Source organism: Spermophilus citellus (assembly GCF_964194105.1).
Source record: "Spermophilus citellus genome assembly, chromosome: 10".
In the NCBI taxonomy this organism is placed as follows: domain Eukaryota; kingdom Metazoa; phylum Chordata; class Mammalia; order Rodentia; family Sciuridae; genus Spermophilus; species Spermophilus citellus.
This window is the reverse complement of record NC_138197.1, coordinates 68,856,281-68,872,335: the sequence shown is the minus strand read 5'-3', so window position 1 is coordinate 68,872,335 and position 16,055 is coordinate 68,856,281. Positions and strand designations below refer to the sequence as shown.

At 40.7% G+C, this 16,055-nt stretch overlaps 1 protein-coding gene across 3 annotated transcripts; it reads left to right on the top strand.

Annotated features, from left to right (window-relative positions):
• The first annotated feature begins 72 nt into the window (after positions 1-72).
• Positions 73-15,033, top strand: PRKAG1 (protein kinase AMP-activated non-catalytic subunit gamma 1). 3 transcript variants are annotated; one of them, XM_081310105.1, is made up of 13 exons: positions 191-378; positions 4,841-4,886; positions 9,791-9,971; positions 12,022-12,131; positions 12,333-12,414; positions 12,511-12,569; positions 12,699-12,744; positions 12,852-12,906; positions 13,187-13,313; positions 13,419-13,584; positions 13,740-13,777; positions 14,041-14,187; positions 14,323-15,033. In XM_081310105.1, exons 4-13 carry the CDS (start codon positions 12,060-12,062, stop codon positions 14,428-14,430), a joined length of 900 nt encoding a protein of 299 aa, XP_081166231.1. In that variant the 5' UTR covers positions 191-378; positions 4,841-4,886; positions 9,791-9,971; positions 12,022-12,059; the 3' UTR covers positions 14,431-15,033. The 3 variants fall into 3 exon arrangements, with proteins under 3 accessions (XP_081166229.1, XP_081166231.1, XP_081166230.1); XM_081310103.1 differs by lacking the exons at positions 191-378; positions 9,791-9,971 and adding an exon at positions 73-184; XM_081310104.1 differs by lacking the exon at positions 9,791-9,971.
• The last annotated feature ends 1,022 nt before the right edge of the window (positions 15,034-16,055 follow it).

Sequence of the window (16,055 nt, the reverse complement as noted above, 5' to 3'; positions counted from 1 at the left end):
CCCGGGGGAGGGTGGTTATCCAGGCAAGGCCACCCCCGCAAGGGTGGACTCCTCCCGTCTGGGCTTACGTTCTGCCGTGACGTAGGCGGAAGTGGCGTCGCAGCACCGGACATGGGGCGGGACGTGCCCTGAGCGAGCTTCCTAAAGTGAAAGGATAAGGCCGGTGCCCCTTGCGATGGAGACGGTGAGGAGCGCAGGAGGGCGGCCGGGGGGCGCTGTGGAGCCTGAGACCCCCCCAGTTTAGGAGACGGGCAGGGCCTGGCGCTGGTGTCTGGCAAACAAGAAGTAGCCGGTGGCTGTCCTGTTGCGTGACCCTGCCCCTCTGCTCCTTCGCTGGGCGTATTTCCTAAGACGGGGCCCCGCCCTTGCCTGCCTTCCGTCAGTCCGTGGTACCCTTGGCCGGAGCGGGCGGGGACTTTCCTGGCTTCCTTCCTTGGAGCCCACGTACCCTATGGCTCTCAGGCCTCTTTCCTCATAGCAACTCAAGCCCTTTCAGAAGCGTACATGAGAGAGCAGGGTTATGATCTGGCTTTACTGATGGGTGACCCGTGCTTGCAGATAGTTCTTGGAACCCGATTGACTGATTCCTACAATCTCTAGCAGGAGGGAGATCTGAAAGACTTTTGTACTGCATCCAGCGAGGTTCCATTCCCTTATTGACTGAGAATTGAGGTTTTCTTGAAGGAAGAAATCTTTCAGTGTTATAGGCGGCCTTGTCCCTTGGACAAGCTTAGGTCATGTCCTGCTTTGCGACTCAAGCAGGAGTATTGACATAGTTCATTCTTGATGAGCAGGCGAAAGACCAATTGTGACAGGTCCCTGTCCCTCTCCCATGGATGTTGCAGGTTACTTGCTCCATGTTTGGACCCACCTCACTCTGGGGATTCTTTCTCCAGCACTCTAGGAACCCCCCGCCATTTACTTCCTGCTCCCCAGTTACTCTGTCAGAGTAATTCTTCTCAGCTTGGTTTTTAATCATCCGCTACTGTTGTTGTGGAAGGATTGCAGGTTCACTTTTCTTTCAATCAGTTAGTTATTTGCCCTGAGTAATTCTTTGCCACACCGTTTCTCTGCTTGCAGAGAGGTGGTGTTCCTTAGATTCTAAAGAAGAAAACAAAGTGGTAAAGTGAAATGTAGGTAAGGGAGTCAGTTTCTAGAGTAAGAGAATTTTGAGCAAAAATAGTTTGATTCCACTCAATTCAAAATGATGTATCATTTTTAATTTACTGGTAATGTATTATGGTTTACAAAGCATTTTCTATATATTTTCTAATTTAGCCCTCATGCTTTATGTACCAGATTGGGTTCTAGGTGTAGAGATTGTTTTGAAAAAGAAAATTCTTGCTTTGAAAGTCCTTGACCTAACTGAAGTGAGGGTGAGGGCAAACCTGAAACAGCTATTAAGGTAGATTGTGCCATCATCAAGACATAAACTAAGAACTGTACAAGTGTAGAGGAGGAAGAAATTACACTGGACTTAGCAATGGGCATTAAAATTGAGCAAGGACATAAAAATTGGGTACACAAAGAATAAATAGGAGTGAGATAGTTGGTTTGATGTTGCTGGAGCTTTGAATTTTTTGGACACAGTATGAGAAAAGACTAGAAGAGTAGGCTAAAATCAGGTTGAAGGTATTATTGCTTATTGTTCTAGGTTTGAATTTTGCTTTATAATTAAGGGACCTGTGGAAGATGTCTGAACCAGGGATAAGTGTGCTTTGCAGGGAATGTTCTTAACAGCTTTCTGTCAATGGATGGACCCACTACAGAAAGTAATGAGTTTCTGATTTCTGGAGATGAAAATTCCTCTCAAACTAGAAATGCGTTGGTAAGAGAACTTGGTGAAAGCATAGAAGATGAATCAAAGAGGAGATAGATTGAGGGCAAGGAAACAAATTTAGAGACTGTTGCAGAAGGGAGAGGTAAAAGCTTAAGTCTATAAAAGTGTAAGAGAGATGGATATAAGGCTTCTTTTTTTTTCCCCCTAAAACAGTCTCACTAAATGCTGGGGCTGGTCTTGAACTTGTGAACCTCCGGCCTCAGCCTCCTAAGTAGCTGGGATTACAAGCTTATGCCACTGCATCTGGCATGATATTAGGCATTTCTAACATAGTAGCTTAGCACCTTGAGTTCTGCATGTTACAGAAAGTAGGAAAATCAACTACAGTTCTAGGTACTTGGGAAGATACCAGTCACAGTAAGACTAAGAGGATTGAACAGATAAATATTCTGTTTTGTATTGAAGCATTTTTAGTAGTCTTTGTGACGTGTTGTCATGTCAATTGGAAATGTGGATAAGAAGTTTAAAGAATTTGTTTTCTGTGTGTCAGATCTAAACTGTGTCTGTAATATATTGTACTACTTGTGGAATACAGGGGTGTCTTCTCAGTTCCTCACATTATTAAAAATCGAAAAGAGTAAATTCCCCTCTTGTGTGGAGAAACAGGCAGAAAGATAAGGTCATATGTTTGTTCAATTGTCTTACTCTTTTATATTGTTATCTATATTTCAATTAAGATATATGTCTCTTCTCTCTATATATAACTTAGTCTTAGGTCTAATTATTACTAGAGAAATTTAAAAAATTGTGAATGATATACAGTACACCATGCTAAGTGATGGGGGATACAAAGTATAAGCTAGTTGTAGGCTTCCAGGAATTTATAATCTGTTTAAATAGATAATGAAAAAAATAACTGTAACACAGTGCGGTGTGTAGGTATCATATGATGGGTGTGGTAATTTATATGAATAGCTGTTTCTGTACCTTTGTATAGACATTTGTGAGGCTGTGTATATCATGTATGTATCTTTGCTACAGAACAGCTCTCTCCACTTTTAAATGATGAGGCCGTTGTTCCGGTAGCCCTGCCAAAAATGCCCAGACCAAGCCCAAAGAGAAGTGAGGGAGTTTATTCTCTCTCCTCCCCCAACCCTCAGCACATTTCAGGGGGGAAGTTAGGGTTGCTCTGCCAACTTGACCCTGTTTGCCAGCCAGCTTCCAAGGTTCAAGCCAAAGTATTTAACTTCATGTTACTACAGAAGTTATGGATGTAAAGTATGGCCTTAAGTTTGTTTGGGGATATTACACAAAACAGATGGAGCCAAAATTATTGATGCCAGTTGATTTTCAGAATCCCTCCTGAGTTCCTACATAACATCCCCACTTGGGGGAGCACAGAGATGGTTCTGAAGGTTTGTTTGTCTAATCTGAGACTGTCTTGGGAAATGAAACTTGGAAATCCAGCATCCCCTTTGACTCACAGGGTGCTGAGAGGACTCAAGTCTCCAGTTTTATACATTGATATTCCTCATCTACTCCTCAGTTATTCAGGCTTTGGCTGTCTTACTGACAACTATGAGGATCTCCCCAGACATGGCCCTCTGTCAGTGGTAAGGGGTATGTCTGTGATTCCAGTGCCCACAACTATGCTTAATATCATTATCTCTCTGGCATCCATGTTTTTGTTTTGTCTTTGTTTGTTTTTATTTGTTTGAGATACTAGGATTGAACCCAGGGCCTCCTACATGCTAGGCAAGCACTGTACCACTTAGCTGCATCTCCAGCCCTTTTTATTTTATCTTGAGACATAGTCTCACTAAGTTACCTAGTTTGGCCTCAAACTTGTGATCATCCTGACTCAGCCTCCTGAGTAGCTGGGATTCCAGGCATGCGTCATTGTGCCCAGCAGCATCTATTTTATTTTATATTTATTTACTTAATATTTTTTTTTAGTTGTTGATGAACCTTTATTTTTATTTATTTGTATGTAGTGCTGTGCCGAGAATTGAACCCAGTGCTTCATGCATGCTAGGCAAGCGCTCTACCACTGAGCCACAACCCCAGTCCCCAGCAGCATCTATTTTTTAAAATATTTTTTTTAGTTGTTGATGGACTTTTATTGTATTCATTTATTTACATGTGGTCTGAAAATCGAACTCAGTGCCTCCCGTATGCTAGACAGGCGCTCTACCACTGAGCCGCAACCCCAGCCCAGCATCTATATTTTAATAAAGTCGATCCTGTGAGAATCCTATGAGGCCTGTCCTAAGTCCATATTTTTTAGTCTTAATTTTTAAGACCTAGGGCTAGGATTGTAGCTCAGTGGTAGAGTGCTCGTCTCACATGTGGGGGGCACTGGGTTTGATCCTCAGCACCATATAAAAATAAAATAAAGATGTTGTGTCCACCAAAAACTAAAAAATAAATATTAAAAAAATTCTCTCTCTTGGGCTGGGGATGTGGCTCAAGCGGTAGCGCGCTTGCCTCGCATGCGTGCGGCCCAGGTTCGATCCTCAGCACCACATACCAACAAAGATGTTGTGTCCGCCGAGAACTAAAAAATAAATATTAAAAATTCTCTCTCTCTCTCTCTCTCTCTCCTCTTTCTCTCTCTCTTTAAAAAAAAAATTCTCTCTCTTTAAAAAAATTAAAAAATAAAATAAAACAAAGGTATTGTGTTCATCTACAACTAAGGAAATGTTTAAAAAAAAAAAAACAAAAAACTTTTTTAAGACCTAATGTCTCATAGGCAGGGTAGCAAATAAGAACATGAACTTTCAAACCAGACAGATGATTTGTTCAAGTCTCTACCCCTTACCAACCAGTTGACCTTTGATGGGTTGATTAATGTCTCTTGACTCTCAGTTTCCTAATCTGTGAAAATAGGATAATAATAGTATTCACCTTAGGGTTGTTATGAAAATTAAGTAAAATAATATTTTTGAAGAGTCCTAGAATGTTTTAATCATTAGTTTATAAGCCTTTTTCCTAATGTTGCTAGGTTAAAATGGATGGAGCCTAGGTTAAGTTGCATCTGTGTTTCTCTTATCTTTCCAGGTTACTTCAGATAGCTCCCCTGCTCTGGAAAATGAGCATCCTCAAGGTAAGTATACTGTGCGATAAAGTGAACAAAGGAGACTGAACATAAAAACCATAGCTTGACCCTAACTTATCTTCACAATGGTTTTGCATCTTCTAGTGTTTCCCCTGGAAAAATCAAAACTGATCCAGATAATGTGCCAAGCCACTCAAATCAGGAATAGTCATTTGGCAGGATCACCCAGGAATAAATCTTGGATAGGGTCGGGAGGATTAATACCTTCAATTATTAAGCCACTTGGGAATAACTTCTGAGATAATTGAGCATTTTCACATAGTATCTGTCTGAGTACATTCTCAGTAGGCAACTCAGCTGGCTAGCCATGCTTTTGAAATCTCTGGTATTTTTTGAGTAGTCCAAAAACAGTGCCGTGAGGATTTTATCACCCAGCAAGTTCACAAAGCCTTTAAGTGTACACAAGAAATTATGGGAAAACTTCAAAAGTCCTTAGAATTTATCTGGAAGTAGAAGTACTATGCCTTTAAAATCCAGAGTAAAGGAGAAGACAGTTCCTGTGCATTTCCAAATACCTTTTTAAAATGGAATGTTCCAACTCTAGGCCATCTAGAATGAGGCACAATTGACAGACATCTCTAGTAAACGATTTTTCCAGGAACACTCTTAGGTCTCCACAGGATGTGTTTATGGCATTGGGAGTACACACTTTTCCAGAGGATTAAATAGGAGCTGAGTACAGATTCCAAGAGGCAATATAGTGTCATATTGTGATCCTAAGGGTTTTTGAATTCTTGACAAGAATTTAAAATTTTTTTAGGCTAGGGAAGTAGTTCAGTGGTAGAGTGCTTACCTAGCATGTGCAAAGACCTGGGTTTGATTCTCAGTACCACCACCAAAAAAAAAAAAAAATTAAAACAATTTTTGTTTTCATTTTATTTTTGGATTATCTGAATAACTCTTCATAATTGAGCATTTTCACATGGTATCTGTCTGAGTATATTCTCAGTAGCAACAAGGTAGGACTTAGAAACTGGATTATCTACATGAACCTAGCAGTAAAACAGAAATATGATTGGAACAATCTATAAATCTTTTTTATTTTTAATTGATTTATTCTAATTTATTCTAATCTCATGTTTGAAAAACAATGGATAGCTTCCAGTTAAATCTTATTTTATTTAAAGACATGGTCATGGTCTCACTTAGTTGCTTAGTGCCTTGCTTTTGCTGAGGCTGGCTTTAAACTCAAGATCCTCCTGCCTTAGCCTCCCGAGCCACTGGAATTGCAGGCATGCGCCACTATGACTATCTACCTATTTTGGCCAGATTTTTGTGTGTGTGTGGTGCTGAGAATTGAACCCAGAGCCTTGTGCAAGCACTCTACCCACTGAGCTATATCTCTGTCCCCCAGATATTTTTGATATTGGAAAGAAACTCGGAATTAGCATTTTTATGTAAATCTCCAGGTTTTTAAAGTTGAGCAAATACAAATTACTTTTTTAAAACACTAGGAAAGCCAAATTCAATATGTATAGGGGCCTGTGGCTTAAAATGGTAGTGTTTAATTGTTGATGCAGTGTATTTTCAACTAGTATCTAAAGGTATTTCTTAGGTGTTTGTGAATTCTCATGTTTGAAAAACAATGGATAGCTTCCAGTTAAAGATGATAGATTGGATATATATGTCCTTCACCAAACCCCCTAAAACCATTATAAAGGAATTTTTTTAAAAAGGTACAAACTATCAGAACAGGAGAGAAAATAATAGCAATGAATTTTTGGAGGCTGGAAAGCAGATGGAAGAATGTTGAGTAACTTGGCTGATCTGAGAAAACTGAAAATGAGCAAATAGATCCCAAGAGTCTACCTATTGAATATGGTTGGACAACTCCCCCTCCCCACTTTGGCCAAAACTGGGCATCAAGAGAGAGACTGAGGCACAGTTGAGGGCAGAGGTACTATACTGAAAACGGGGGCCTAAAGTGAACTGCCCCAGGTACTGACCCTTCAGCCCTCTTTCCCCTGGAGATTCAGCTTCTAGAATACTGAAAGACTTCACCCTCCAAGCTTGAAATTGAATAGTTCTTCTCTCCAGATTCCCCTTGAGGGGAATGCCCCCAAAATGTAAGTATTAAATCTTCTCTATTTAAATGGCTCACAGAAAGCTTACTCACACACTTAGAGCACCCAATCAGTTTTTAATCCTCCCCTCTTATAATATAATCTGGACCTCCCCCAAATGTGTGTGTGTGTGTGTGTGTGTGTGAGAGTGATTTGGGCAGGGATGGGGGAACAATAGGATTTGAATACTCTTTTAAACCAAGAGTTACTAGCCAAGCCAGGCCCAGTGGTACATGCCTACAATCCCAGTGTTTCAGTCAGCTATTTTGCTGCTGTAACCAAAAGACCTGACAAGAACAATTAGAGAAGGAAGAGTTTATTTTGGGACTCATAGTTTCAGAGGTCTCAGTCCATAGATGGCTGGCTGACTCTGTTCCTCAAGACTAGAGATGAGGCAGAACATCACGGCGGAAGTGTGTAGCATAGGAAAGCAGCTGGGGAAGTGTGTAGCATAGGAAAGCAGCTGGGGACAAGGCACCAGGAAGCAGAGCGACTAAGCTGAGCTCACAAAATAGATACTAAAGACACGATCCCCCCCATCCCCCCCCCATCCACCTTCTCCAGCCATACCCCACCTGCCTACACTCACTGTTGGAATTAAGGTACTGATTGGGTTAAAGGGTCTCCCAGTCATTTTGCCTCTAAACCTTCCCGTATTGTCTCACATATGAGCCTTTGGGGGACACCTAATATCTAAACCATAATATCCAGCAACTCAGGAGGATGTAGCAGAAGAATTACAAGTTGGAGATCAACCTAGGCAACTTAAGGAGAACCCTATCTCAAGAAAAGGCTGAGAGTGTAGCTCAGTGGCAGAGTGCCCCTGAATAAATGAATGGGTGAATGAATTAATAAAATTAAACCAAGAACTACCAAACATCTAAGGGAAGTGAAAAAAGTCATACAAATGATTACTTGCCACCTCACATATGGAAACAAAAAGAAAAAAAAAAAGCAACTGCAGAAAAAGTCAATACACAGAGTAGAAAACTTTAATAATAATATTAGGCTCAATGAACATATTTCTATCAGGAAACAAGTATAAGATAAGTTTTTCTTTTTTTAAAAAAGGAATTTTCAACTGACGTGATTCTGCAATCTGCATTTGGGGTAAAATTGGGGGTTCATAACCCACTTCAATCTAATGTATGAAATATGATATGTCAAGAGCTTTGTAATGTTGTGAACAACCAATTAAAAAAAAAAGAAAAAAAAAAGGAATTTTCAGAAAACAAAATGGAGCCCTTGGAAATCAATCAAAACTTATACAGGGGTTGGGGATATAGCCAGTTTGTAGAGTGCCTGCTTCGAATGTAGAAGGCCCTGGGTTCAATCCCCAGCACCACAGAAACAAACAAACAAACAAAAACTTTTGGGGGGGCTGGGGATATAGCTCAATTGGTAGAGTGCTTGCCTCACATACACAAAGCCCTGGCGAGGCAGGGGAATCACAAGTTCAAATCCAGCTTTGGCAATTTGTGAGGCCTTGTCTCAAAATAAAAAATAAAGCTGGGCATAGTGGTGCATGCTTGTAATCCCAACGGCTTGGGAGGCTGAAGCAGGAGGATCATGAGTTCAAAGCCAGCATCAGAAATGGCAAGGCACTAAGCAACTCAGTGAGACCCTCTCTTTTTTTTTTTTTTTTTTAAAGAGAGAGTGAGAGTGATAGAGCGATAGAGAGAGAGAGAGAGAATTTTTTTAATATTTATTTTTTAGTTTTCGGCAGACACTATATCTTTGTTTGTATGTGGTGCTGAGGATCGAACCCGGGCCTCACGCATGCCAGGCGAGCGTGCTACCACTTGAGCCACATCCCCAGCCCAGAGAGACCCTCTCTTTAAATAAAATACAAAATAGGGCTGGGGATGTGGTTCAGTGGTCTGGTGCCCCGAGTTCAATTCCCAGTACCAAAAAAGAATTAAAAATAGAAAGGGCTTGGGATGTGGCTCAGTGGTTAAGTACCCCTGGATTCACTTGCTGGTTACAAAACAAAACAAAAACAGAAATAAATAGGAGATCTGAAAAATCCAGGAGAAGAATTCTCCCAGAATATAGTTAAACATCAAGGAAGCTGGGCTAGGGATGTAGCTCAGTGGTAGAGCACTTGCTTAACCTGGGCAAAGCCCTAAGTTCAATCCCCAGCACTGCAAAATAAATCAAGGAAGCAGAAAATAGGAGAGAAGATATTTTAAAAACAAGAAGTTGGGTGGGACGTGGTTCACTGTCAGAGCACTTGCCTAGCATATGTGAGGCACTGGGTTCGATTCTTAGCACCACATAGCAAATAAAATAAAGGCATTCTGTCCATCTACAACTACAAAAAGATAAAAAAAAAAACAAAACAATAAGTCACAAAAGCAAACAAAAACCCAGACAGACCTGAGAGGATCAGTGTAGATGGTCCAATATCTAAATAATAGGACTGAAATGGGAAAATGACAACACAGAAAGAAAGAAAACAAAAAAAAATCAAGAATATTTCTGGGAACTGAAAAATTAGTTTTCAAACTAAATAACTCATTGAACATTTAGCATAGTGGATGAACCCTGCTGAAACACAGTCATCATGAGACTTCAAAACACTGAAAACAGAAGATCCTGTGAGTTTCCAGAGAAGAAAAAGCAAGTAATATACAAAGAATCAGAATTACCTGGGACTCTCAACAATACTAGCAGCTAACAGGAAATGGAGCAATGCCTTCAATATTCTTCAGGAAAATAAACTCCATATCCACCCAAATTATAAACCAAGGAAGGATGAGGGTAGAATAAAGATATCAACAGACTGCAAGGTCTCAAAACATTTACCTCCCATGCACCCTTTCTCAGGAAGCTACTGGAAGATGTGCTCTACCAAAACAAGGGAGTAATCAAAAAAGATGAAAACATGAAATACAGGAAACAGGAGTACCAATAGAGGAGATGTAAAAGGGCCCCCTGGATGGTGACAAAAGGAAGATCCCAGGATGGCAGCAGTATACACCAGGCAAACCAGTCCAGATTTGAGCAGGTCAGAAGACTCCAGAGAGACTTCTTTAGATAATTTAAATTGATAAGTTATCTCATGCTTCTGAATTTCTTGAAAGGAGATTTTAATAATTTGTGAAGAGTTTGGGGGTTGAATTATAAGTACTTATATAGAAAATTAAACAAGTATAAAACCATTGTTAACTCCAGGAAAAACAAAGTTGTAAAAGAAAAATCAGAGTTTACTTTTTGGTTTAGTTCTGATAATGCATATTTAGCCAAAATGGCTTAAGTACTAATGTAACCAACATTAGAGTTTAACTCCTGGAAGAACTGAGGTGGAAGGCACATGTTTGTGATGGAGTACCGGTAGGGAAAAAAAAAACCAAAAAACTAAAAATCCTCATTTTACTTGTTAGAAAGATAGTAGATAAAGATCAAAAATGAAAAATCAGAAAGTAGCAATATAAGTATGTAATTTAAGGACATAGAAATAATTACCAAAATAATCAGCTAAAAGAGATAAATATCTGAGGAGGGGTGGTTCAGGGAGGGAGGTGGGTGCCTGGTACAGCAGTTTTTCATAACAAAATTAACAAAACTGTTTAACTCTTCATACTGTGTGCCTGTGTAACTTTGGTGAAAAATTAAATATTGAAAAGCAAGCTGGTGGGAGGGGCTAGGGATATGGTTCAATGGTAGAGCACATTTTAGCATGAACAGAGACCCTGCATTCAATCCCCAGCGACAAATAAACAAAATTGACTTAGAATTTATGAGCATGAACTTTGGAATTAGGTAGATCTTTCTTGCCACTTTCTAATGGTGTGACTTTGATGGCTTATTTAACTCTTCCATATCTGTTTTCTCATCTGAAACATGAGGATACTTAACAGATTTGTTGAAAGAATTAAGTGATGTAATATGTTTACGTATACATAGCCTAGTACATAGCACATTTGGGCTGCTGTTTTGAGGGATTGCTTCTCCAGTTTTGGTCAAGCAATTAAAATCACAGGAATGAGCCTGGCACCGTGGCACATGCCTTAATCCCAGTGACTCAGGAGACTGAGTCAGGAAGATTTCAAATTCAAGGCCACCCTTAGCAATTTAGTAAGGCCTTAAGCTACTTAGTGAGACTTTGTCTCAAAATTAAAAATAAAAAAGGTCTGGGAAGGTAACTTAATTGTAAAGTGCCCCTGGGTTCAATCCCCAGTACCTGTCCCCCACAAAAATCACAAGAATGGAGGTAAGCCTAGCCAGACTCTCCTATTTGTCTAGAGTAGGTGGTATGATCTCTGATTTAATGATCCCATAATGAACTCTCAGGATGATTGAGCACTGGGCTCCAACTTAGTGTTGCTGAGAAACGGCCCAACTTATACCATGACTCTGCCATCTGCAGGTCTTGGAAGAATTTTTTCTTTTTTTTTTTTTTTTGTAGTTGTAGGTAGACAGAATGTCTTTATTTATTTTTATGTGGTGCTAAGGAAGTGTTGTGCCACTGAGCTACAGCCTCAGCCTCTTAGAGAAGAATTTTAAAAAGCTTGCTTAGTATTTTATCATTTATTTATTTATTTATTTATTTATTTTAGTTGTAGGTGAACACAATACCTTTATTTATTTATTTTTATGTGGTGCTGAGGATTGAACCCAGTGCCCCACATGTGCTAGGCGAGTGCTCTACCACTGAGCCACAACTTCAGCCCCTTGGTATTTCATCTTTACTGAGAAAAGACAACAAGTGAAAGTGTGCTAAATAAATGGAAGGAAATTTTTGAATTAAAGCTGAGAAAAAACTTTTAGACTAGAACAAGTTAATGAAAGATATTATAGACTTTGTTTTAATCATCCTTCTTTTACTTAAAGAGCCAATATAGTCTTACCTGGGGTTAGGAGTTGGATAAAACAGTTTTTAAGGGGTTCATCTAGGTTTTCTAGGAACAACAGAACAAAACAGAATAGGGAACCTAATTTTTAAAAAAAAAAAAAAACGCTTTATTTGAGAAACTAAAACACTGTTTTGTTTATTGTCTCTTTTAATGGGGGGTTGTTGTATGGAAGAAAGCTATTAACTGTCCCACCCTATGCAGAGACCCCAGAATCGAACAATAGTGTATATACTTCCTTCATGAAGTCTCATCGCTGCTATGACCTGATTCCCACAAGCTCCAAATTGGTTGTATTTGATACTTCCCTGCAGGTGGGTGGAATCTTCTTTTCCCTTCCCCCTTCCTTGGAACCTCTGGTTCAATACCTCTTATCCTGTCTCATCTTAAGGGTAATGGCCTTTTCCTTCTATGGAATTAATCTCTTGTTTTCCCCAGAATACCAACCCTTCTTCTTTCTAACAGTCCTGTATCCTGCTAATTTCCCTTTATGATTATTACTGTCTTGGCTACAGGTGAAGAAAGCTTTCTTTGCTTTGGTAACTAATGGTGTACGTGCTGCCCCATTGTGGGATAGTAAGAAGCAAAGTTTTGTGGGTAAGCAAAAGTCTGGGACACAATATTATTGGCATCTTATGCTGGGAAGGGAGAGAAGCTTTGAGCAATGCTGAGGGCTCTTGTCTTGGCCTTTAGGTATGCTGACTATCACAGATTTCATCAATATCTTACATCGCTACTATAAGTCAGCCTTGGTAAGGAACCTTAGCCCAAACACTAAAACCACTTTCCTTGCCCAGAGTTTCTCATTCTCATGTATTTTCCTGCATGCAAGCCATGAAATAAAGAGGAAGATGATCAAGTTCTTTTGCTTCTGCTTCCAGGTACAGATCTATGAGCTAGAAGAACACAAAATAGAAACCTGGAGAGGTATATGGAGAATCAGGGGTTGTAAAAGGATGAAGGGATGAGGGTGTTTCCTGTGGGAAATGCTTTTTCCACGGCAGTATTTTGTGAACTGTCCCTTTTCCTTTCAGAGGTGTACCTACAGGACTCCTTTAAGCCACTTGTCTGTATTTCTCCAAATGCTAGGTGAGTTCCTGCTGTCCATGTATCCAAATGGGAACAGCCTTGCCATCAGCTTAACTAAAACCCTAAACACCCAAAGATCCAGGGAGGGGCAAAAAAAGATACTCCTCTTAACACTCACACTCTCTTACACACTAACTCACTCCTTCTCTCCCCCCCAAGTCTGGTCTAAGCTATCAACCTCTCCTAACCACCAGTTTTTCCTGTTTACAAATACTCTAACAGAATTATATAACTCAGCATTAGAATTATGGACTTATTATTACTCTTTACCTTCTCACAGCTTGTTTGATGCTGTCTCTTCATTAATTCAAAACAAGATCCATAGGCTGCCAGTTATTGACCCAGAATCAGGCAATACCTTGTACATTCTTACACACAAGCGCATCCTGAAGTTCCTCAAATTGTTTGTAAGTGATCTCAACCCAGTTCTTATTTCTTATATACTGGGTTGGAGGGTTATCCATGGTTGGTTTAGGGGGCCTTAAAAGTCAAGCTAATGGTTCTTTCCTCAGATCACTGAGTTCCCCAAGCCAGAGTTCATGTCTAAGTCTTTGGAAGAGTTGCGGATTGGCACCTATGCCAATATTGCTATGGTCCGTACTACCACCCCCGTATATGTGGCTCTGGGCATCTTTGTACAGCATCGAGTCTCAGCCCTGCCTGTGGTGGATGAGAAAGGTGAGATTAGGAAAGGAGAGGGAAGACTCTTAGGGGTCAGGTAGCTGAAGAAAATCTGCTTTCCCTTCAGCTCAACATGGGAGGGGGGCAATTCTTTGGGGAAGGGGGAGCCTTGGATGCCAGATCTCCTTTCTGAGCTGCCTCTATCCCCCTAGGGCGTGTGGTGGACATCTACTCCAAGTTTGATGTTATCGTGAGTGATTGGGGAGGGGTTGGGATATTGGGAAGGGGAGGGATATTGAATGTGGAAAGGGAAAAGAAGGAGTCTTTTTTGTCACTTGAGTCTTAGAAGTTTCCAAGCTTTCAAATTCTATTTGAAAATAAATTGAATGATCTGTGTATGGCTTGTGGATGTGGCTGACAGTTGCCCTAAACCCCTATGGTGAGATTGGGTGTGTCCAAGATTTAGGGACTGGTTCCCTTGCTTCCCTGCAAGCCCTTCCTTTCTCTCCCCAGAATCTGGCAGCAGAAAAGACCTACAACAACCTGGATGTGTCTGTGACCAAAGCTCTACAACATCGATCACACTATTTTGAGGGTGTTCTCAAGTGCTACCTGCATGAAACTCTAGAGACCATCATCAACAGGCTGGTGGAAGCAGAGGTAGGGAGGCCAGTGACTCTAAAGGAGCTGGGGGAAGTAGTCTTGAGAGTTGGGGTTTAGCATGGAGAATAGGGGTTGGGGGCTCACCCCAACTGAGGCTGGCACTAAGCATTCCTTCTTCTTGTTCTGTGCCAGGTTCACCGACTTGTAGTAGTGGATGAGAATGATGTGGTCAAGGGAATTGTATCACTGTCTGACATCCTGCAGGCCCTGGTGCTCACAGGTGGAGAGAAGAAGCCCTGAGCAGGAGGAAGGAGTTGGGCAGCATCAGGGGATATGCTTCACTTGCTGCCTGATGAAAGCTGTAGGAATCAGATGAAACCTTAGGAGAACTGACTGTTCCCTACTCAGAGTCCCCTGCCCTCTCTCTGAAAGCTAGAGGAGGCATGAGGAGAAGGAGAAAGGATTTTAGCTGCCCTTACCCTCACATGTATACTTGAGAAAATCTTTCAGCCTAGCCAATCCCAGCTCCTGTCTTAGACATAGCCCCTTTTTGGGTATAATATGGGCTCTGTGCTCCTCAGGCAAATACTGATCTCTGAGAGATCCCTAGACCTCACCCTTCCTTTGCCTCTGTCTCTGCTCTGACTCTATCCTAAGATAATAGCACAACCAAACTCTTCATATTTTTATTCTTCCTAGTTCATGCTGTATGTAGGAGGCTGAGTCCATTTAGTGTCATTTCTTCCAGTGATCTGAGTGGGGAGGATTGTGGGGAGGAAGGCTTTTGGTTCTTGTGCTGTAAGCATATGAAGGAAGATGGTTAAGTGGTGGAGGAGGTCAGAGTGGATAGCAAAGGTTATTGCTTTTCATGGCAAAGCTGATTAAATGACAACAATCTCATCATGTTATTGCAGTGTTTGATTTTTACACTTAATAGACACTTTCCCCAGCCTTTCAACTTCATATGACTTCTTCAACTCATCACTAATAACAGTAGTAATAACAACACACATACATATATAACTGCTTACTAAATATCATTCTCAGTGCTTTACCTATACAAGTTAAGTATTCCTTATCCTAAATACTTGAGACTATGTGTTTTGAATTTTGGAGCAATTCAGATTTAAAATTTTTTGATTAGGGATAGTCAACTGTGTTAACACATTTAGTCTTCAGAACCATACTAGATACTATACTAGTTTTAATAGATTTTTTTTTTTTTTGTGTGTGTGTGTGTGTGTGGTACTGATACTGGTACTGGGGATTGAACCCAGGGCCTTGTGCATGCAAGGCAAGCACGCTACCAATTGAGCTGAATCCCCAGCCCTTAATAGATTTTTTTAAGAAGTGCGGCATAGGGGGACTAACTGGCTCAAGGCCACAAGCTAATGAAAAATAAAATTAGGATTAAAATCCAAATGGTCTAGATCCAGGTTTCATGCTTTTTCTTTCTTTCTTTTTTTTTTTTTTAATCACTATGCTAGACTTACTACCTCTTTAATTCTCCTTTCACAAGTGTTGTCCACCCTATTCCCTTATTATTCACTTTCTCCTCTGCCTGAACCATAGCTGAGGCCCCAGGAAAATCTCATAATAATGATAGCTCTCCAGAGAATAGACAGGTCTTTGGGCAGAGAGACCTGCCACCATCAGCAACTTTTCCTAAGGAAGGTTGGATTGTTTGAACTTTGCTGGGCTGGCACTATCCTTGAACTTACAAATTCTTGCCTTTCTTCCAAGGTAAGAATGAGCTAGACAGTGGTAGAACACTTGCCTAGCATGTTTGGCCCTAGTTTAAATCTCCAGTAGCTCGCGGCGCACAAACATGTGCGCACACACACACACAAACACTAAGCTAACAGTAGTGGGTAAGGGAATAGCAGGAGTTAGGTCACCCTATCAGACCCACTCCCTATGCTGAA